At 44.2% G+C, this 23,954-nt stretch overlaps 1 protein-coding gene across 7 annotated transcripts in view; it reads right to left on the bottom strand.

Moving 5' to 3' along the window:
- Positions 1 to 23,954, bottom strand: part of KDM2B (lysine demethylase 2B) — a 108,029-nt gene that overhangs the window by 60,152 nt on the left and 23,923 nt on the right. For 5 of the 7 annotated variants that reach the window (XM_039561010.1, XM_039561006.1, XM_039561008.1 and 2 more), the window contains exons 5-9: positions 23,014 to 23,192; positions 21,114 to 21,220; positions 12,241 to 12,334; positions 11,211 to 11,364; positions 249 to 364 (exon numbers count right to left, since the gene is read on the bottom strand). In XM_039561010.1, coding sequence (XP_039416944.1) covers positions 249 to 364; positions 11,211 to 11,364; positions 12,241 to 12,334; positions 21,114 to 21,220; positions 23,014 to 23,192 — 650 coding nt within the window. Of the gene's footprint in view, positions 1 to 248; positions 365 to 11,210; positions 11,365 to 12,240; positions 12,335 to 13,282; positions 13,300 to 15,678; positions 15,791 to 21,113; positions 21,221 to 23,013; positions 23,193 to 23,954 lie in introns of those variants that run through there. The other 2 variants (XM_039561009.1, XM_019285208.1) reach the window with 2 other exon arrangements.

A 23,954-nucleotide genomic window follows, 5' to 3' on the forward strand; every position in this document is an offset into this window, starting at 1 on the left:
TTTTATGAAAGTTTAACAGGCAGACAAAAGACACAGAAGGGACACATCTGTGGGAAGAAGATGAGTAAATCCCACTAAAAATAACCAACATTTGAAAGTCTCATTACTTCGTGTTTACCTCGTTTCAACGACTCTGACACGGAGATCCCGTCAGTTGTTGTTTGTCAGAAGGGAATACGAGGGAGAGACTATGACAGATCGTAGTCACAAAGAACTGCTCAGTTAAAAAGAGAATCAAGTATCCTTACCCTTGTTCTGTCCTCAATTTCATAGATGCGAAGCTGCATGGGAACATTAAAGCTATGCAGGATATTTCCACCAAACACCAGAGAATCTACTGGAGTATAAACCGCATGTATCCACCCTAGAGAGGGAAAGCAGAGAACTGAGAATGCCTCGTGCTATGTAGCATTACAGAGCAATTTATAATCAAATTTTAACAACCCCCTGAATCCCACTGTGCAGGGGATGAGAAGTTAAAGCAGTGAAAGGTTAAATGGGATGCTCACAGCCACACTTCAGGACTAGTCATAGCAGAAGGGCACCTTGTGACGTGCTGTCTTGCAACCTTCTGTAAATCAGTTCTTCTATTTATTCACCGAACAGTTACAGTGTTTACTGAGCACACGCAAGTTTATGACTCAACCACGTCCATGACTAAGAAGTAAATTCAGTCTGTTCCATACACTTGGCTCTCAGACTGGCACCTCCAGCACGGCTGCAAACCATGTCAGCACTGGTGGTGGGCCAAGGGTTGTGGAACTGGACTGAGGCACACCAAACTTCCTTCACACCAGCACCAGAACACACACCTTCAGATGTAAAAGATTTCAAATTATTACCAGCCCTCCTTCAGAGGTGAAAGTTTCATCTCCTACGATCAACTTCCTGAAGTAACTGAGACATCATTTTCACTGCAAGCTTCAAGTTAAGGGATTTAACATTTCTAGTACTGGAGCTGATGAGACTGTTCTGACCCAATCCTGCAAGGGCCTGAATTCATTTCACAGGCTCCAAAGAATCTTCTATCACAACGAAAATCCAGGTACAGCGATTCAGGCAGCCACACACCACTCTTCTGCCTCTGCATTGTTTGCTTGGTCTGTCAGGAGCTGAAGCTCTGGCTATGCAAGACTGTAGCCTCTGATCTCTGCAGTGAAAAAGGAATTGATCCTGCTAATGATCTGGGACCCACAGAGACCTGACACTTTTTTCCCCCTTCTTTTTAAATGAAAAGCATTGCAATTTATAAACCAGCAGACAGCAAAGCAACATGGGGGGCAGTCAATTTTCTCCTGACTGTGCAGTACTTTCCATTAAAGCTGTGGCAGCTTTCCTTCACTTCCAGATCAGTGAGGGAGCAGGAAAATGCCATGCAGCCTAGAGGGTTTTCCAGCCAGCAGCCACAAAAGTGCTCCTCCACAACAATCTTTCAACCATAAAGGCCTGCAAAGCTCTATCTGGGAAGTCCTTGAGCCACAGCAGATGGCAGGACTGGGGCTTTCATTTAAGGGCATGTTGGTAGGAGAATGATACGAAGGAAAAGAAATCAGCACTAGATTTTTCTCCCTGGAAACACAAGCTCATCACTCTGGGTACATTTTTCTGAATTTCAGAATCACGGAATGGTAGAGGTTGGGAGGGACTTCTGGAGGTCCAAACTCCTGCTTAAGCAGGACTACCCAGAGCCAGCTGCACAGAACTGTGTCCAGATGGCTCTTCAGTATCTCCTGGGATGGAGACTCCACAGCCCCTCTGGGCAACCTGTTCCAGGTTTTAGTCAGTTTACAGGTCTGACTCCAAACACTAGATGTGATGCATATAAAACCAGCGGGTGGCTCATGGCTCTGGCAGCTCTCAAAATTACTCCCTCTTTCCTCTCTGGTCAGTATAATTTCAGTTACAGTGATCCAGCCTGTTTTATTACTTCCAAATCAAGAACAACCAACTAGAGAGGAATTTTTTTTCATGTAAGGGTAGGATGGCAACTACACACATCAACACTAAAAATACTTCACAGCTGAAGTAGTTCAGCACCTCACATGAAATCCATCAGTCTGTACTAGGAGCAAACTGCTAGAAAAATAAATGGTCTTCATCCTAGTCTTTGGGAAGGAAAACAGATCCAAGGTCAAGGAAGTTGGGGCCACTGCTTCCACTGGGTAAACAAAGATTTCTGTGGTTGGGGGAAAGAATGGAAACCATGTGCTGAGGCAAATCTGGGTCCCCAAAGACAACTTAATTGGCTGGGTGCTGAAACACAGGGCTGGTTTGCGTGACAATCCACCTTAATTGTCAGGTTTAGAGATGAACAAACTGAAACTTGAAAAAGTGAAATTACTTTAATGACCCCACAACTGAGTGGTGGCAGAAGACAACTCAGATCCAGGCAGTTACCAGCACAACACTGAGGAGTCCTCAGTACCACTTCCCACAGCAGTTCTCTGCAAAGGTGTCAATGTCCAACCTTACTGCAGCTGTTATTTTAGTGAAATGATCAACATAATTCAAAATACAATTTGTTATCAAATATTTACAACTTAATTAAAAGGAGTAACTGAGCTGATTCTTGTCCTATTTGAAAGGTTAAAAGGAGATATCCCTTCATTTAATAATCAATAAAATTAAATCCCATCAATGCAGCTGTTCTTTGAGTGGGTGCTTCCACTGAAACCACACAGTAGCCCTCTCCTACAAATTGTATTTCCTTAGTGAACATTTCACACTGGAGTACAGCTGGTTTCATTGTTTCCTGGTCTTCGGGTCTCTCATCACACCTTCCCTGACTTCTCAGCTCTGTCCCCACGAGGTGCCAAGGGTCTTTGTGTTAATAACTGCTAGACCTTCTTGGTAGTAGTCCAAATATTTTGGGGAGAAATGTGGAAGGATCTATCACTGGCTTGAGCCAGTGCTCCAACAAAAGGTGTCCCAGACATGACAAACCCTCAACAGAAAGAATAATGAACACAAATATAGTTTCAAACATCTATTCTTGCAGAGCTGGTACAGTGCAAACTGAAAGTCTTCTGTAAAGTATCTGAAACAACCTCTGGTTCTGTGGAGAAGGTCTTTAATTCCCTACTTGCATTTATAATCGAGGACTAAACATCTTACAAGCACTTAGCACCTTCAGCTCCCAGCTGCTGAATTAACTGAACACTAGGTCCTTCAAGATGCAAGTATTTCTAATAACAAGACTGAAAATACTGCTGTTAATGACACAGTTGTCAATAGCAAAGCCCTTTAATATCACAGTACTGAAATCCATTGGGGTTGGGTAAACAAAAATAAACGAGAGACCAAGCAACAAAGTCATCAACTATTAAGTCCTGGGAAGTCAAGTTCCTAGCCCTGCCAATGCAGGGATGATTGCCAGGCATAGCTCAGAGTAAGTATGGCTGTGGGTACCATCCCCTCAGTGCTGAAGTGCTGAGCTGGGCACACAGCTCAGTCCTGGGGAATCCCAGATCTCCTGCAGTTGATGTGCTCCCACAGGCAGCATCCAGCTCAGCCCCTCTGCAGGACACAGCCCTGCCAGGGGAGTTACCTGTGCATAAAATAGATTTTGGCCACTCAGCTGTGCAGCATTTCAGTCACACTGCATCCCAAAATAGCTTCCACTTGCCTGAGGAGTGTACGTGCATAATTGAAACTGCAGAGACATGAGCACTAAGAGGTGGATTCCAGGGACACAGGACAGAACGGGCAAGGTTAGACAAAAAAGATGGAAGAACTGACAAGGTACAAAATCGCAGCACAACTGACACAGATGTGACAGAGGAAAAAACCCAACATAAAAATCTCTTGTTCTAATATTAACCAGGCTGTGTATGGAGAAAAACTGGAGGTCAGCACCAGACAAGTAGAAGTAGGAGGAAAGAGAGATGAGCAGAAAACAGGAAACAGTTTCCATAAGGGTAATGTATTGTGGAAATGAGCTCTGAGAACAGAGAAGCTTGGATGGCACATTCAATCCATTCCCACAGCTTAGCTACAGCACGACTCAGAAATAAACTGTGGAGGATGAATGTTCATTGTGACCATTTGCAAACAAAACCACCCATCTTCTCAGCTCCCCAATTACCACAGTTTTTAAAGGGGAAGACAAGCCTCCAGAACAGGAGTTGCTGCACATAGGGTTAACACAAAAGGACAGCCAAGGGATTTTCTTTAATATCATGCACCACACCCCTGCCTCACCTTCACCTGTGCCGTTACTTTTTGCTGGATGAATTGAAGGTCTGTTGACATTTTAGATCATGTCACCTGTGTTGAACAGCCTGTCACGTCTGTTCCTGTGTGCCTGACTCCCAGCTCTCACAGCACAGACTTGCCACACAGCCTCCAATACCAACACCTCTGGAGCGAGTTCATCAGTTCTCTCCTCAGTGCTGCTTACACAAACCCTGCTACTGCTGCATAACCCTCTGTGTTTCATGACTTCGTGCAAGACAGGAGATAACAACCCACCTCTTTGTAATTGTCTCAAAAACAGAGAAAAAAGCCACAAATTTAATTTTATCCTTAATGCTAAAAAAAGCACTGGTATAATATCAGAACAACTGGAATAAGTACTGAAAAAGTCAAAGGTCAGTGGAACAAGAAATTGCTAATTTCTGTCTGAAAGCCACAAACAAAAGCACCTGCTAAATATTACCTAAAGCTACAATCAAATCCTACAGATGAGAGGAGGACATTGACTGTGTGGCTTCGAGGACCAGTCATGAACTAGAAGATTCTTCCCCACGGGCAACTGCTTCTCAACCAGCCTGTGGCAACAGCAGCGACACCGGAGTGGAGGTGGAACCAGCCCGGCCTCCCTGGGCAGCTGGAGCGGCTCCGGCACAGCCACTGCCCCATCCTGCCCAGGACAGGCTCCACCACGTGGGATAAATGGATTTGGGAGTACAGACACTGCACAGTCACTGCTCACATCCCTCACGTCAAGCCTCAACAAGAAGACCATCCACTTACGGTTTTTCTGAAGCTGATGGTTTTTATTTCAGTTCCTGGCTATCGATAAGTGCTTTTTCCTTCCCAAAACAATCCTAGTGTATGAAGCCAAGCCAACACTGAGCAGGAATTCTGTTCAGGAGACTCAGAAATGCTCTCAGCTGATTTACAGTTATGAATTATTCCACCACTCCTAAGATACACTTGAATATTTAGATTTTATCATCTCTAGTAAATCAAGAAGGTAAAATTAACAGTAACAAACGTTTTTCTGAACAGTTAAAAGAAAGATATGATCTCATTATCTTTTGAATTTTATAAAACAAGTATTATTAAGCATTGCAAACTTGTTAGAAGATTTCAGTGGGCTGCAAATTCCTACTCAAGGATGCAATCATCCATCTGAGAATAATGAAAAAGAATATTAACTTATAAAGCTATGGGGCAAACAGCCTACAAGCTCGAAGCCAAAACCATGGTGCATCTGTTTCCATTAGTAACTGAACTGATATTTTGCCTTGTGATATAGAAGTCGCCACACATTTTCATGCAATTCTACAGCAACTTGGGATGGAAAAGATGAAACATATATGCCTCAAAAATGAAAGTGACTAAAGAGATAACCTGAGAGTGGGCACTGCCAGCGAATCTCAAAAGAATAATGACTGCGTCATAACGGTGCCCACAACCAAATCTATCAAGGAAAGATGATGTTTACATTTTTAAAGTTTAAAGTTTTTTAGTTTTGCCCCAGTAGTACAAGCAATACAGCAACTCTCAATCTTAAATTGTTTTTAAGAATTAGGCAGAGCTCTGCATTAGGTGTAGAACCAAAAATCCAACATGATGCTGTCACCTTCGATCTGAAAGCAGACACTCAAGACAAAAAGCCTCTCTTTGATCCTCTCCACCAATCTTCTTCATGTGGTCCCTGAGGTTCCAAGCATAGAGATTCCATTAATGTCAGTGGAAGCTCACAGAATGGGAAAAAGCTAAACAGCAACCAAAAATAGCCAGGCAGCTCTGCAGCCCTAGCACAACACCCTGCAAAAAATGTACCAGCCAGATTTTAATAGCCTGTCATTCTCCCTGGTGTAAGGGCTATGTGCCACCTTCTGGCCCCATCACACAATAATCCATCAAACTCTCACTGGCACAGCAGAGGTGACCTAAGACTACACACTCCTAATAGACAAAATCCCACTGATAACCAGTGAGACAGCATTTGAAACACTTTGAATCCTTCCAAATAGCTGCCTACAGTCCACACAGAACATCTCTTTCTGTCCACTCTCCTTCCCAAAAACACTCATCTGAGAAAGGTCATTATTTCTGCATTTGACTGGAGACAAGAACTCTGGAGCTCTCTCAGGTTACCACAATAATTAAGAGAGACTCTAACAGCATGTTTCCATGCCAAAGGCCCTGAAGTGCAGTACAGAGAACATAAGAAAAATAAAGTAAAACAAACAGCTTACTCCTCAGTGGAACACTGCCAGCTCCCAGGTGAAACACAACTGTTACAAAATTGCATGCAGCAACACGAGAAGTTTGAAGAAGCAGCAGAAAGGAACATCATCCAGTTGACAGCAGGTTACCCTGGCTGGATTTTGATCGTAGGAATGTTGAATAAATCAGCACTGCAGAAGTCTTCTGCAATATCTGATGGCAGCCCAACATCTCATCTCTTCCATGGACTCACATTAAAGCTACAGATTTGAAAAGCCTACAGTAAGACCAGAAGACCCAACCCAAGCCCACAGCTGCTCATGAGCCCACTGCCTCTGACCAGTGACAGAGGCTCAGAAAAAGGCTGTAAGAAAGAGAGGATGATAGAGCAACCCTTGGTAGCATCAGCCATCTCCTCCCAAAGGAACCCAAACCAGGACGTTTGCAAATTTTCTGAGACCAATCACACCACAAACCCCAGAATCAACCCTGTATCCACAACTTGTATCCACAAGTGTGGCAACTACCTTGGAGTTCAGTAAAACTGGTCTTCACAAAAAAAGAAGAAAATCCAAGTTTATCCTATTCTGGCAGACAACATCAGTGGCAATCCATAACTGGCTCAAGTTCACCTTCTCAAGACATGCACTGATTACACTCTGACTTCACAACATTAACAGGAAAAAACATTGCAAGACAAATTTTCCATGAGATACTACAAGCTGGCTGCTTTTGTATGCACAAATTTTACATCTGCATACTCCCCTGAATTTGAAGTAAAAGTGTCTGCACTAGACATATATACACATGCATGAAAGAAAAGGTCATTTTTTGAAAGAGAGGCCCACCAAGAAATTGAGAGAAAAGCAAACAAATTTAATGTATTTCAAATTATGGCAAAATCTTGCTTGTAGAGGGCAACAGGGAAGAGGAGAAAGACAATATCCATGTCACAGGTCCATCACTCATAATCAAAATTACTTATTCAGCAAGACTAAGACTTAAAAGAGCAAGTGGATTGAAAAAAGGATGGATTTTTGTGTATGCTTAGTTTTGAGCTTGGGTTTAGGTAACAACAGTGATGTTTAGGAGGACATGAGAGAAACTAATGTGGTGTCCAGAGACCAAGAGAGAGGGAAATCGATGCATAATGAATGTACCACTTGAGAGAACAAGTGCAAGGAGAGAAGTGAAAGACAATTTACAGAGAATAAAGACTGGAGTGGAGGGCGAAGGGCAAGAGAAGGAGAGAGAAAGGTTCCAGTGAAGTTATGCAGTGATGTAAAAGGAGAAGATACTTACAAAGGGAGAAGCACTGAAGATACTAAAAACCTGGTTAACTGGCATTAACTTAGTGAGCAGTATTTCAAAAAGGCTGTAGAGGAACAGTCAGGATGTAACAGAACAAGTGCCATGTAGCAGCCAAAACCACGTGTCTACAGAAATCGTGGCTGTAGAAATCTGAGGGATGCTGCCCAAACACTGATTCTGTGTGTCCCTGCACAGTGATGGGAGATACCTTAATTACTTCTCCATAACACCACCAAAACAGACTCCAAACACTTCACACATCCCCCTGGAAAGTCATCACATGGTGCAGAAGAGAACTACAGCAAAAACAGTACTGGACAAGCACTAGATTTGACTGTGACTGGTAAAATTTTGTTGTTTTCCTACTGAGACAATAACTGAGCACTGAAATAATGCTTTTTCTCTTCTGGATCATCACAGTTTCCACCTGAAGAGAAGCACACTCTATAAAGAATTTCCCTTCCATTTGGCATGTGAGTCAGATAGGCAGCATCCCCTGTCCAATATCCCAGAGTGAGACATGTTACCTCAACCAAATTTTATCTGTGGTGAATGTTTACCATATGAAAACTTTACGTATTAAACTTTGCCCATGGTAACATACAAGTGCAAACATCCTGGGACACTTTCCCTGCATAAGCACAAGTTTGCTCCCATCCTGGGAAAACAACAGTTAGATTTACACAGAAAAAAAAAAAAATTTAAATCATTCCCTGACACTGGTAGCAGTTATAGCTTCCTCCCCCTTGAACCTTCAGCTGGTCTAACATCTTGAATCTAATCTGGCCATAAACCTCAGAATGGCACAATGTGTGTGTTTCCCAATCAATAGCTCCACTGACACCAGTTACAAGAATGGAAAAGGCCAGGTTCCTAGCTGATTTTATCACTTTACCACAGACTTTGTAGCAGAGTTATCATCCTTGACTCACCAGTGGGAACCAGTAAAGTGGGAGATGAGAACCTGTAACGGTGCATCGTTCATGTGGAACAGCCCTGTGGGGTCACCAGGGCACAGCTGGGCTCCTACATGAGTACCCCTCAGAATCCCAGCTTACTTTCCCCCTCCCCATATTTAGGAGGAACCCCTAAATGCTGCAAAATGCACCTTGGCCCGTAACAACTCACTGTGCTGACAATATTGGGCTCACTTCCTCCTTGATACCACAGCTGGGATCGCGCTCTCAGTGCTCTGCAGAGTTACAAACACCAATAGAAATCTACTGGTTTAAACTTAATCCTGAAAAATTATGGCAGTGATGGAGAGGAAAATACCCTGAGGCCCTGGTGAGCACTATAATGATGCCTTCCGTAAGAATGATCCCCATTCTTGTCCAAGGGGTTTGTACTTTCGGGGATTTACTGGATCTGCTGCTGATCCCAGATTCTCAGACAAACCTTCCATTTCCCAGCAGCCTGTGATTTCACTCCCTCACTTGTCTTCTTACAGTCTTCTCTACCTACTTCACCCTCACACTGCTAGGGTATAACAGCATTTCTAGGACTACTCCAAAAAATTACTTGAAAACAGGAGCAGAGCAAGATATTTTATGGGAAAGGTCCTTTGTTGAAATGTTCCCCATTCACAGCCCAGCTGAGCACTAATTCCTTACACTTTCTGTGACCAAACCTGTAATTAGAAGGTATTTCCTCATGGATGAGTTGAGACTGGTCAAGGGTTTATCAGGCTCAATTGAAAATACAGGACACGCTGGTTTTACAGACACCCATAAACAGAATCTAAACACTAAGAACACTTCTAAAGCACATAAAAACCACTTTCAAACATTACTAACATGATATGTGCACAAACCAGAGCAAAGAGGTCACAGGAATTGACCTGTTTTACACAGCTATGCTCAATTCACTGACCTGGAACAGCCTTTAATTAGGCATTTCCATACTCTTAAAACAAAGGCAGAAATAATGCCCTTTCACATAAATAAGAGATTTGCAAATAAGTTTTCCAAACAAAATACAAGAGAGCAAAACCCCTTGAATCTATGAGGTGCTTACAGAGACATTATTCATAAATGCCTTTCAAATCTGGCATGGAGCCTAAAATGTCTCAGTGTTGGCATTTCTGTACTCGGGGCTTTCCTAAGAAAACAGAAACTACAGTCAAAAACCCATTTGGAATCACTTTGTGTCAGCCACCATGTTACAGCTGTGTCCTGTCCAAGCTCCCACAACCTGCAGTGTTCCAGCTGCTGAACATGACTAAACTGACATACAGAAAGTCTTACTTGTAGGAGGCTTCTCACAGGAGGATGGAGATAAATAGAAGATGCAGTAATGGGATCTAAGCAAACAGCACAGCCACACTCAAACACCCAGTTCAAACAGTAACGGCACATTCTGACCTGTTTCAAGGGAAGATCTAATTCCTTTAACGGATTAACTCCTCCACCCTCAAAGTCATTTTCCCTGTCATCTCCCAGGCTGATTCTTACCAAATACTTACAAAGGTGCACATTTGTGGCCTTCAACTGATCCTAACAACACTCCCCAGATAAGAAGAACGTTGTCCCTGTCTCTGCATGACTTGCATTCTCTCTGTCTCTAGGGTTAAAAAATAATCATCTTATCTCCACAGACTAATTAATTCCAGAGCTGAAAAACTACCAGCCTGCCTTTCTGTCATGTAGAAAGTCTACGTATATTTATTTCCCTGGTAAGATCCAATAGACAGAGGCAATGTGTTAAATTAATATAAACAAACTTACAATCCCATAATAGTAATGGAAAGCAAAGTCTGATATCATCTTAAATGAGGACTGTTACACATTCCACCATCCTTAATCCAATTTGGGCAGGAGCAGAAAGGGCTGAAGCATCAGCCTTCAAAGCAGCAACTGTTTGGTGTCTTTGCAAGATGAGCCTGGATCATGCAACACAGCTACTGAGGTGGGCAGCAGTGTAAAATTGAGTGTGGCCAGGCTGCTGGAAGATGTCCAGATTCAGCACCATCTCCTCCAGCAGAAATTCTGAAGAGTTATAACAATGAAGCTGCTTCCCCAAGAAGCAATCCTGAGGGAGCACAGCACCTGCTCTTCCATGGACTGGAATCTCTCTTGAGTTCCACCAGGGAATCAAGACCCACCTCTGGCTACAGACAGAGGCAAAGAAGCAAGCTACTGAACTGCAGGTGAAACCTGCCAGAAGAGATCACAAAAAGAGAAAATTGTCTTTCCCAGAAAGCTCACAGCAGCAGTCAGTACAGCCCTGATCAGAAGTGGTGAACTGACAGCTCCAGAGGCCCAACTCCTCTCTCCTTTCTCCCAGTACACACAAGTGATCACTGCACACACTTTCTCACAGTACATTTTGCATCAGTCTTAATTTCTGGAAAACAAAGCACATTTAGTCCCTGGCCATTCTTCTGCCACAGCAAATAAAGATGTCAGTATGGGGTTTTGGTGTGAAGAATACTTTTACAGAGAACTGTTAGTAAAACACAATCTCAGTCATTCCAAAAGGTTAGTTAACAGGGATACCTGAAGGAATGAAGAACGTGTAGCCTTGTTTCAGCTCAATTCTTTGGCACCGTTCCACCCTGTCTCCCAGAAAGATATCACTTTGCTTTCCTGAGAGAACCCATTCTTCATAAAGTTCTAGATTCTGCAGAGTAGGTGGAATCAGCCAGAAGATCTAAAAACAAAATTAAGATTTAACTATTACCAACAGTCAACAAAAAGAAACAGCTGAGAAACTCCACCAAGGCTACCGTGTGTTAGGCAAATGAGCTGCTTTCTGCATGAAACACCTGTTTTCCAGGTGTTGTACACAGAGGCATACACAGACAGCAGCAGCAATTAGCCCACGTGCTGGAAGTGGCTGGGTAACTGTCAGTTGTCATCTCTCTTCCAGAAACATCTTACTCAGAAGCTGCCTGTGGTTCACCTGCAGTTCAGAACAGTGTGTTGGTACAGTACAACTGCGCTGGGCTACAGAGAGGAGCAGGATCTGCACCACTGATTGATTTCAGTTCCCACCCTACACTGTCCATACTGCAACTGGGAAAAACATCATAAACCAGAAAAGATGTGAATGTAGCCATACATGCTGCGTATTTTAAGGCTTCTGTACCCTTGAATGTTTCAGTTCTGGCTTACTGTGCCTGTACACACCAAAGGAACACGGAATCTCTAAAAGGAACAGAAGCTTTAGCTACAGGAGACTTGTGAGGGCACTCTGACACAGCAAGGGTACGCACAGCCACATCTCGCTGCAAGACACTTCTGGACCACACAGCAACAGCAAGCCTAAAAGCACCACCACTAGCAAATAACACATTTGGTATTTCAAATAAATCACTTGTTTGTTTCATAATGGTGAGTGGCATCCTTCTAGTTCAGCAAACTCTCTGTATATCAACAAAGCTGCTGAAACAGTCTGATCACTGGCTGATCCCCTCAAGGAAAAAAAAAGAGAAAGATAGGAAAAAAGAAAAGAAAAGAAAACAACCCCTCCCCTCTATGAGAAGAACAGAGAAATAAAACCAAATATCAAAAAAGGTTCACCTACCTTCCCCCCACGGAAAACGTGATACCACACTGAAGTGCCACCAAAATCAATATGAAAATCAGTGAAGCATCCTTTCACACTCATCAAACAGTACCTGCAAGCAGAGTGAAGGACAAAAATGAATCAGTCTGAAACAGTATTTTTCACATCTTAATTTGCAGAGGTTAACTGCCTGTGCAATGCTGCTTCCACCAATTAAGTTTCTGCATTTACAGTACGGGGATTTGTCTCATGAAGATAATGAGGTTTCTGCTGAAAAATGCGTATCTCCATGTCTGAGTTTGCTGTTCATATGAGAGGAATTAAAGCTTTCGGAGTTAGGGAATAGAAAAACATTAAAAGTTAGGCTGTTCAGAAATATTTCTTATGCCACTGCCAGTCCCTGGGGTGATCTGTTTAATGCTCTCCTTCATCGCTCCAGAGACACAACCTTCACCAAAGTTGTACACAAATTGCTTCAAAGTTTTGAAAAATCTAATTTGCTTATAAATCCTCCTGAATGTTCTTTACCTACTTGCCACTCATGCCATTTTTGCAAGGATTAGGGGACAGAAACCTCATTTGGCAAACTAACTCCTTTTTGTTCACAATTCTAGGCATTCTGCATCAAAATACATAAAGGACCCAGCTGGCAGCCACACTAAGTATCAAATCCACTATTTTTTATGCCATCTTGATACAGGTTTTGAGCAGTTTAAAGTCTGCATTGCTGGAAAAGACACAAGAGCTGTGGTCTGGCTGCAGGAATCTCCAGCCTGCAGCCACCATCTGAAACTAATGGCCGAATCACAGCCGCCCTCCTCACTGTAGGCACCTTTGCAAACGCAGGAAACACACACCACTTAACCCACTAACCTCTTTTCCTTGTTCCGGTCTCCGTTTCATGGCTTTTTTTTTTTTTTTTTTTTTTTTTTTTTGGTTTGGTTTGGATTGGTTTTTAAGGGGAGTTATGGAAACCCTACCGGAAGGGGATTTGTTAAAAAAATAAATAAATAAATAAAAGGAAAAAAGGTTTGATTTAAGTGTGTCTTTTTCTGCTCACATTCAGGTAGGAGAAGCTCAGCAGTATGCAGCCGGCGTGCAGAAGTCCCTGTAGATGATAGGCTAGGAAGGACCTTACCATGTGTCTGCAGAAGGCTGGCAAATCAGAGCCACTCTGGGTCCATAAGAGCCGCTGCCTAGCAACCACATCCCGAGCCGGAGTTGACAGAATGATACGCAATGCTGTCATGAAGACAGTCAATTTGTGGGCTTCAAAAAAGGTCCTGCGCCTTCATCTCACAATTAAAACCTCTCCTTGTGCAATTACACGTCTCTCCTCTTGCCCACTCTGGAATTTTTTTAATTTTTTTTTTTTAATCCTTCAGAAGCAGGAAGAAGCTTTTGCTGCCCCTGGGGTATTTCAGATGCTTCAAAAATCACAGCTAGCCAAGAAGCTGTCTACACTCTCAATATGCTCCATTTCAAAATATGAGTCCTTCCCTCCCAAACACTTTTTTTTAATTTCTCCTTTTATGTTTTCTCTACCAAGATGTTGTTGATTACAAGTCAGATAGAATTTAAAAACAATAAAAGAAGCCCAGAAAGGAAGTTGCCTTTCTTCCAGCCAAACTGCAAAAAGTCACAGATTGAATAATTATTGCTCATTAGGAAAAAAAAAAAAATCAGCATGGAAATTCTCAGCTTGTAGGCAGTGCTGAGTATTAGAGGTTCATGTTGTTTTAAAGTAAAAAATTCAAATCCTTATGGAGTCAATTATTTTCAGTTTCCAAAAGGTCAGATGTAAAATACATCACACGAACAAAAATTTTCTAGACAGTGCTACCTACCAACAATCACCCATTGAATTAAGATATTCTGGAAGAGCAAACATGGCCTGGGCATTAGCTGGTTTTAGGTATTCCTCAGTAGTCAATAATCTAAACCTGAAGCAGTCAAACTGTTTATGTTCAGAGAGGAAATAACAGGATTGAATCCTGTTCTTATTGAATTTGTCAAATCAAAGCGCTTAAAATTTAGTTTGGTGAGAAAGCACTGAAGCAGGTATTACTGTGAACACGCAACTCTTTCTTTTCCTTGTTTTTCCCCATTTTCCCCTCTGTTTTCTTGAAACTCCTCTAAACACAATTTCCACTCCAATAAAGGTGGTTTTAGTGAAAGAGTCACATATGGCGATTAATAAAAACCTGCAAAGCATTTGGAAAATAAACTGTTTTTCTTTCCATCCACAAACAAGCCATGCCTTAATTTCTGCTGGTAATCTCCCAGGCCTGCTTTTGTCCAAACCCAACAGCTCCCGGCCGGCTCAGGAGCCTGCGGGAGGATCTTCCGCCATCCAGCTCTCTCCCTGGTTGCCAGAGTCTGGCACAATGCCTTTGCATTGACCTCTACAGCTTCCTCTTCCAATGTACACCGCAGTCACATGGTCCCAGCACACTCCATGCCACAGCTAATCTCAGGCACCGCTCGGCTCCAGCCTCAGCCAGCGGCTTCTCATCACCAACAGCTGCTAATTTGGGGAACCACTCAACTTTTCAGGGTTTTCCATAACAACAGTGAAAAAGAAAAAAAAAAAAATACGGAGGGGAAAAAAAAAAGCCACAACACAGCATCCATGTTGAAAGAAATCGAGGAACTACATCCCACTGTGTGCTGTGGCCACCGTGCTCTGGGCCAGGGCAGGTACAGTGGTTACAGGAACACAATCCCACATCAGGCATGGGGAGACAACCTGACCAGAGTTACACCCTGAAAACACAGGCGACGCAAAAGATGCCCCAAGTTGAATATTTTCACAACTGCTACCACATCCAACCCCTGAACACTCCACTTTATCTCCCTGCACAGCCTCAGTCAGGGTTTTAAAACATGCAGCTGCTTGTAATCTGTTGTGGGGGAGCTTCCCTTCCCGATTGAAGAGTTTGGTTTGTGTTCTCCACAAGGCTGATATCTGTCGAGTTAATGTATTGTTATTTTGGAGGAAGGATTTGTGATGTGGAGAAAAGGGGAACTTCCCCCTCCCACTCCCTCCCCCCCCCCCCCCAAAAAAAAACCCCAAACATCTGGGGAAATTTGTTAGAGAAATGATGCGAAGAAATATGGAGTAACCTGCAAACTCACGAGGAAGAACAAACACAGAGATCCACAAAAAGAGAGGGAGATGATACAAATGAAGCTAAACCACTAAGCAAACACAGCGAGCTGGGAACACAGGAACAACACAGACACCACTCCATAAGCCAGCGCAGAGCCCACACTCCCAGGCAAACCCACAATGCACTCGCCACGCATCGCTACAAACCCGCAAGCAAACAGAGAAACAAAGACAGCGAGAGCCGCGCCGGGATGCGAAGGCAGCGCCGGGCAGGGCAGGCAGCGGCAGCGTTCATGCACATGGGCCCGGGGAGACGCGAGCGGACGCACAGGCAGCAGCATTACCCTGAGCTCAGCTCCTTCTCTCCCGCAATAGGCACCGCGCACCATACGGCTCTATTCCCTCTGGCATTGCGAGGGCTCCCCTGCCACTGAGCTCAGCCCATAAACCACTCCCAAACCCCAGCAGAGGCTTCTGTTTTTTGTTCGGGCCAATGAGAAAAGTATAGCTCACTCTTCCTTCCTCCCAGGAGCAGCGCCGGCTGGTTGAAATCCCTGAGCCTGAAACCGAATACCACAGACCCATGAGCCAACTGCAAGTGCCAGCGCGGGGAAAGGCGCGGGCCTCGCTCCCCATCCCCGGGCGGGAGCGACGCTCCCGGTGTCGGGGGAGAGCGGCCCCCGGCAGCATCCCGGCACCGCGGGGGCCCTTCTGCCGGGCCTGGGAGCGGGGCTGGCAGGAGGCAGCAGGAACAATAGCTGCTACCTCGGGGCGCCTCGGCCCGCACCGACAGCGCTCCCACACTGGGGCCCTGCAACTGGAAGCCACGAATTGCGCCGCAAGACAAAGAAACCATTGTCACCCGGGAGGCACCGGCCCGGCTGCCGCCCCCATCCCCGCCTCACCGGCAGCGACCGGCCCCGCCGCGGCGGGGAGGGCCCGGCTGCTCCGCGGGGATGAGCCGCAGCATCTCCTCACGGAGGGCTCCGGCTTCCCTAGGGTGAGCCCTGGCTGCTCCTGCGGGGATGAACCCGGCTTTTCTCAAGGATGAGCCCGGCTCCCCGTCAGGGGTGACGAACCCCGGCTCCTCGCTCTCGCAGGGCCCCCCAGCACCCAGCCGTGGCCGCCGGGCCAGCCCTGCCCGTGGAAGGCCGCTCAGAGCCGGCCGCAGCGGGCCCTGTGCCCGTGCCCTGCCGGGACCCACCTTCGCCCCGTCCCCCTCTTGGGGAGCGGTACCGAGCGCTCCCAGCCCGAGGGAAACAAACCAAATCGTCACACTCCGTGGTCACCGCACCCTGTGCGCGCACCGGGCACTTCAAACGCACATGAAAGGCCCGGCTCATGCCCGGAGGGGGTTACGGTCCGAGTCAGTCACACACAGAGACAACACCCGAGATAACAGAAGCCAATTTTCTGCCAGGCACCGGAGTGTTTGTGAAGTGCCTGCAAATGACACTCTCAGACCACACTGGGACCAAAGTAAGCGACAGCACTTCCCTCGTCGCACCCTTGCCCGGTCCCAGCCCCGGTGGGACAGGAAGAGCGCGCGGGGTGGGCGCACATCCGAGTGTGCCGCTGCCACGAGTGGGGACCGCACAGGGACCCCTGGTTGACCTTCCAGATTTTGACTTCCAACAGCGCACAAGCGCTGGAACCTCAGAACTTCAAGAATGAAGAGGTTTGTTTGGGGGTTTTTTTTGTTTGTTTTTGTTTTGGTTTGGTTTTTTTTGATTGGAAGCTTAAATTTCTGAAGAGGTTACCCACCACCACAATGAACTGAACCAAGCTGCCAACTCACTGCGAGCCAGGCCTGTCTGCCCCTGGAACAGCAGTTTGGTATCTGTGAGAGCACGACTCGTTTCTCCACCCTGTGACAAGGCTGTTCACTTCCAGGGTCACCACAAACTGTGGTAAACACTGGTGGTTATCTGAGTTACATGTGTGATGCTGCAAGTCCTCCAAGTTCTACCCAAAGGAGGATTTGTCACTCATGCACTGATCTGAAGACATCACATTTTATTTATTTTGCTAGCTTGGAAAGTCTTAAGGAGAACTCGCACTTATTGGTCTAATTTTTTTTACTGCATTGTACTTATAGAGGTTTTGTATCAAAAGCAATCCACAAATGGCATACAAAGTGCAGACAAGTCTCTCACATGCGTAAACCAGTGCCAGGTTGCCTTGTGGGACCTGCGAGCTCCCTTGATTCCCTGTCTCCAGAGGCACCCTGGGCGTCTAATTAGACCACAGCTCAGCAGAGCATTTTAGCATCTGTTTAAATCCATCCCTACTTAGTAAAGGAATGAATAGAAAGGAATGGATGGCTGAACAACAGCCTGGGAGAGGAAGAATAGAGCTGAGGACATGCTAAAGGAGCAGCATTCTTTTGTGAACAGGTAGATGTTCCACACAGGATACCCCATCCTTAACTGAAGGACAGCAGCAATACAGAAACCTATTACAGCAGTGCTTAGGTATTTCAAGTAATAGGAAGAATTTTGAAGGTAAAAAGGATGCTGCAGTGACTAAATCTTTCATTTTCATTTGTTCCACAGCACAAACATTACCAAGTTCTTAAAAGTGCCTGTTACTGTTTCATGTCCTGAACAGTAGCTATTCACTGCCACTGCATTGCAAATAATCTTGCAAGGCTACAAACACAAAACCTAATAAAGAGGATAATAATTTCAGCAGAGCCATCTCTTTTGATAAATGAAAAATCAAATTAGTACTTTTTTTTTTTTTTTGGTTGGCTCAGCTGTATCCAGATTGCTTCAATTCTGGATGAATTTAAACAGAAAAACAAATCTGAGCTTGTTTTGAGCGAACTGAAAACGGTTATGGTGATATAACAAGCTTCTGCCCCTAAAAGCTGATGTTACAACAGCACTGCCTTTTTCTGCTGGCTCTTGGTTACACAGTATCTTCCCACTCTGATCCAGGATCCCATGTCTGAGAGGCTTTTCTCCGGAACTTGCATCCTGGGATGTGAAAGAGGGGACATAAACTATTTCCTTGCTTAATTCAGTCCTCTAAGTCTCCTATTTGGTAAGCAGGCATTTACCTACAGACAGAAAAATAACTTCATTACCCAGAATTTTTTTAAAAAGTTAATGGTGCAAGTCCAAGTGCGAGGCAGGGTGGTCTCCAGCGCGCGCGGTGCTCCTGGTAACTGAAGCAGCAGATGGAGCGTTCTCTAACTTCACTCCCAGCACGGAACTCGACGTGCAGGAGCCAAGACAGACATTTGTGTCTGGTAATGCCATCTGTGTCTGCAAAACTGCAGCGCTCTCGCTGGAGTGCTTTTTGTTTGTAGGGAACACGTTAATGGTGGGGATGGCATACTGCAAACTCTCAGAATTATGGGAATGCTAAGAACAAGAATGGAATGAATCGATCCCATTTCTGAGCAACAACAGTCATTAATAAAGCATACGAGTATTGATGATTCACATAAAAGAATGGGCAGCGTGAAACAAGTGACAGCACTGACTTGTGGCTCCACAACTGAACATGATCTCCTTAATAAGGGCTCAAACCCTCTGGACACTCACAGCAATAGCTGGGACCAGTATCTCTACAGGAAAGTGTCAAGTTGAATTCCCAAACATGGAGAAAGCCAATCTCTTGAGGAGTTCATCTTTAAACCAGACGAGTTCATGCAAGAGCAATCTCTTGAGAGTCACTGAGCACACAGCAACAACTTCTACCTCAGGACAGCCCCTGCCTGGACTGCAGTTGAAGTTCAGAAGATAATTTTTAGGAGTGGCATCATTTTACGCTCACACCGTTCTTACGCTCCTGCCAGGGCATCAATGCCAGCCAGCAGCCAACAGCAGACAGGTTACTGACAGCCACAGATCTTTGTCCTGATCTGGTACAGCTTCTCTTGTGCTCACAGACTGTCACTGTTTGTTACTGGTTTTAGCTTTGTGGCTTCTTCAGACTGATGAGGGGTTTGTGCCAACAGTGCTGTAAATCATCCTTCTCTAGTCTTTCTGTGAGATGACACTCAGTAGCAACATCTTCATCACTCCAGCTGTATCACCCTCGCCTTTAACACTCATGCCTGGTAACTCCTTTTCCCAGCATCAAACTCTATTGTCACATTTCAAGCATTCACAATCTTTCAGTGTTTAGCTTCCCTGCACCTATCACATCTACTAGTTTATCAAGCTGTCAACCTCCACCTTCCCTTTGCCAGTGACAGCAACCTCCACAGCTCCATGTCTGCTTCTTCATCAGGCATCTCCTGCCTTTCTACCAGGCCACCCTCCACAAATGGGAAAAACTCCATGTCAAAATCTGTTGAATTGGTACGTCTCTAAAATCCCTTTGAAACCTACCATCTGGCATTTCATGATGCAAGCAGTGAACTGCAAGCATATACTCTTTTTCTGCTAAATTCTGTTAGTCATGTTGCTACCTTATCCTTCAAACCATCTCTGCCTTGTTCTGTTTACTTGCTACATCTTTTTCAGCATCTGGAGTGTGCCTGCTCTAGGAAAGGAATAATTTTCTTTACTTCTTACCTTGTACCATCCATGAATCCTTAGGCCCTGAATCATGATTCAGTTTCTTAGCTCTGGCAAATTACAAAGAATGTTATTTGCTGACTAACCACTTGGGAAGCAAGTGTTGCTCTGCCACTGGTTTATTGTGTGACCTCAGGCAAGTCACTTAGGACATTTCCAAATGCATGGGGCACTCCAATCCACAGTCAGTTACCCTAAGGAGCAGTTTGATCCTTTCAAAACGTAGGAGTATCTTTAGCTTCCACTGAAATCAATGGTGCTGAGCATGTCCCCCCAATGCCTGTCACAGAGTCTCTTCTTTTATGAAGACCTTTACTTTACCTTCCAAAATGTTTATTTTTACAGAACAAGAGCAAATGCTACATATTACTTCCTGACTGCACACTCCTTTGTATCTGTTAGTACCAATCTATTTTACAGTTTGGAAGGAGTTCTGAGTGATTTGCAGAGCACCAGAGGTCGGTTCAACAGCAGAGCCTGGGATGTTGCCAGCATTTGGTCTGGCCAATAAAACACAAACAGCAGTGAAGGGCTTCCAAGATTACCTGTTCATCAGCCATACAGGTCATTGCATCATTATAGGAACCCCTATCTCAGCTCTACTCATTCCCAGGAAACTTGCAGTGCACATTTTGAGGCCCCCAAATAGTTCCTTTTTCCAATCATCACATAAAAAGTTTCAAGGAAGACATTAAAGCAGAAGAAACAGTGATGTGAGCCTATGCTTACCCAAAAACTATAGCTGAAGTAGGCAGAACCAGGACAAACTGCTCTTGTGTTCAGTATCAAACCTGCCCTGAGTGGGTCCTGAGCCTGGATAGTCAGTCCAATATTTGCCCTTGCTCTTGAAAAAGTGAATAGAAAAGTAAACTGGCAGAAAGGGCAGTGAGAGAGTTTCTGGGAAGTCACACACCTATTAAAAATGGACTTGAAGCTCATTTCACAAAACATTTCTCAGCTAATAACATCTGTCATTAGCAGTTTAGAACCTGGGAAGGATTGGAGCCCAGCCTACAGCAGGACTCTGACTACACTGTGTGACATATCTGTGTGATGTGAGGTGATTTCTTTGGGCAGCACTTTCAGAGAATTTACTACTTAAGGTCAGTCTGCCACTTTCAAAACAGAGTTGCTTAAAACTGAAAAATAAAAATGCACTTTTCAAAGAGATTTGATTAAAGACTGTATTCAGCAAAGTTAAAATGACTTAAGGCAGTCAAGAGCAGAGCTTTTTAAATACTTACTTTTTCACTTTGGGGTATTTCATCTCTGAAATAGCATTGGTAGCATCCGTCTGTCTCTCCTTCAAATGCTGTGGCCACATATTATCCACCCAGTCAACTAAATCCACCTGAAACACCACCAAAATCAACTGTTAGCTCCTGAACACACGGTAGGACATATTCTCGTTGGCTAAAACTCCTCTAGTGACAGCAGCAGATGCTCACAGACAGGAAGAACCTTGCTGTTCAGCAAAAGTCCCGTGCACCCAACTTGTTAAGGTGCAGCATTTCATCACCACAACTCAGCCCTTTAAAACCCAGGGGAAGGAGAGTTTTACAGGCAATTTACCTGGGTGCAAATTTTGTCTCATGGGCACCTGTGAGCACCTTCTCTTGTATTCTGTCTGTGGCATTTTTGTAGCCAACAGCCTAGAAATTGCATTTATGAACATTAAAATGCAAACATAAAAGGGATGATACTATTTTAATATCTTCCATTTCAAGGAGGAAATAGGACTGATTCCATGAATATCACAACTGTATGTGAAAACAAAACTTGGCTACTGCCCTGATTCTGAGATAATTCCCACATTCTGATATTGCAACCCAGAGTTTACACAGCAGGGAACCTAAATCAGGTATTTCAGTCTTACATGGGCTCAAAACTCTGCAGAATTCAAGGGGACATCTTATACAAAATATATGGGAGCTGACTTTAGGTACTGGACTTCCACAACACCCTCTCTTATACTCCCATGGGAATGCAAATGTCTCTTTCGGTGAAATCTAAATATTCCTGCTTTTACAAACAACTGTGCACTCAGGCCATTTTCAACAGCTATGAAATAACCATTTACACGAGATAACAGGTACCTAACAGCATTTTTAATTTCTAAGCACCCAGGAAATTTGCACAGATGTTTTAAAAGCTCGCTGAGCACAATGCGTTTGGGCAAACCGGGATCAGTTGAACACCAGAAACTCCCCAGAGCACCTTCAAATTACCCGCTAAGTGTCTGAATGACAGCAAAAATCTGAATGAACTTCTAAATATGTGTTTAATATTCAATTTGCGATCCACGTTTAAAAGAACAAAGAAGTCTAGTAAAGAATTACTTCTACAGATCAGCAATTAGAGTTGCCATCTATTTGTGACCTGTTCAGGCAGAAGTGTGGTGTTCCTACGGTCTTCTTGGGTAAGAGATATCCCCAGCTAAAAAACTACTGTTGTAACTAGAAAAGGACTTAGAAACCAGGCAAAAAGTGTCTGAAAACAAAACATCATAGAGCTGTAGTTTCACACCCAGCTACATGCTAGCACAGCACACATAGATACATTACAGAGATAAATGAAATCATCTTTACTAATAAGGTCACAGTTTCACACCAGTGACTCCATTGCGAATAAAATCACAAAAGCCCTCTACCTTTAAAAAGTATGTACAAATCTACCCCATTCCTCTACTGCCAATTCTGACAAAGCAGTGATTATGCTGATTTAATTATGTATACATTTCTACATTTAACAATTGCATTTCCAACTTTTTTGCTTTGGAAGCCCCAGAACATATTTGGATAAAAGGAGGGTTCATATATAATGAATCCAAGCTTCTTGATAGTTTAAGCTTGCGTAGAGGAGGAAAAATACTAGATAGGTATTTAATTTTGGATGAAGTTTCCCCTAAATACCTTGAGAGGAACTGTGTATCTGTGCAAATTGAATGATTAACAGCTCATCAGGTACCTAATTCCTGTAAATTAAATTCCACTGTCAAGCAGACCAGCTTTCTACTTGGCTAAAAATGATATCCCAACACCAAGTGAGCAGGAGTTCTGGGCACTTCCCATCACCTTGTTTAAACTCCATGGTTTGTTTCTGGGAAGAAGCTGAAATAAAGCCCATCACCACGGGCTCCCTTACCACGTTGGGGCGCTTGACAATGTTCTCCAGCTTGGTGTGACTGAACTCCAGGCTGATGACGTTGTAGAGCTTCTCCCGCTGGGCCTCTGGGGTCTCGTAGTACCTCACGAACTGAGACATGCTCATCTCCACTCCTCTCTGTGTGTTCACATCCATCACATCCACGATCCGGCGGCTTCCTGCAAACACAGCAGCAGTCTCAAAACATCTGCCTTGGCTTTATTTATGTATATATACACATATGTATGTATATTATTTTATATATCTATATATATATCAGTTCTCAGTGACTGCAGGGAAACTGCAGGAAAAGAGGATAAGAGACCAGTACCAGCCTCTCCATGACTCCTAAATCTCAAACAGTGAGCAAGGAACTAACTTGGAGCTGGACTTTTTCCCAATATGACACTGAACAGGTCACATGGTTCACAGAGATGGCGAGAGCAGTTTCCTCCTTTATGTGAATTGATGTGAGCAGAAGTACATTAAAAACTATGAAGAAGTCATACAATATGGTAGTAGGGGGCAGGCAAGACAAATAGCTCTCCAAATCATACTACAATTTTCTAAACATCCATATGTCTCTCAAGATGCTTTTACTCATGGACAGAAACTATCCACAAAGAGCAAAAACTGCTTTGCATCACTGGATACTGTAAACTGCTGAACATTCCCAATTCCAGTCAGCACCAGTGGGGATGAAAGCACTAAATGCCATAGAGGAGTGAGCCCCCACTTTGGATCTCTCAGCAAAAACTACAGGACATACTTTCAGCTCCTCAAGTGGCAGACATACAAGTCTCATTAGCACCAGAATGTTGAGCAGCAGTTTTAGTCGAGCCTTCAGCTTTACACAGATTAATCCACAATCTTCTCTTTGGCCAACTGGAAGGTTTCACCTCTCCCAGCAATTTTATCATCCTAATTAGCAGTTCATTTGT

This window comes from Corvus cornix, chromosome 15, assembly GCF_000738735.6.
Source record: "Corvus cornix cornix isolate S_Up_H32 chromosome 15, ASM73873v5, whole genome shotgun sequence".
NCBI lineage: Eukaryota > Metazoa > Chordata > Aves > Passeriformes > Corvidae > Corvus > Corvus cornix.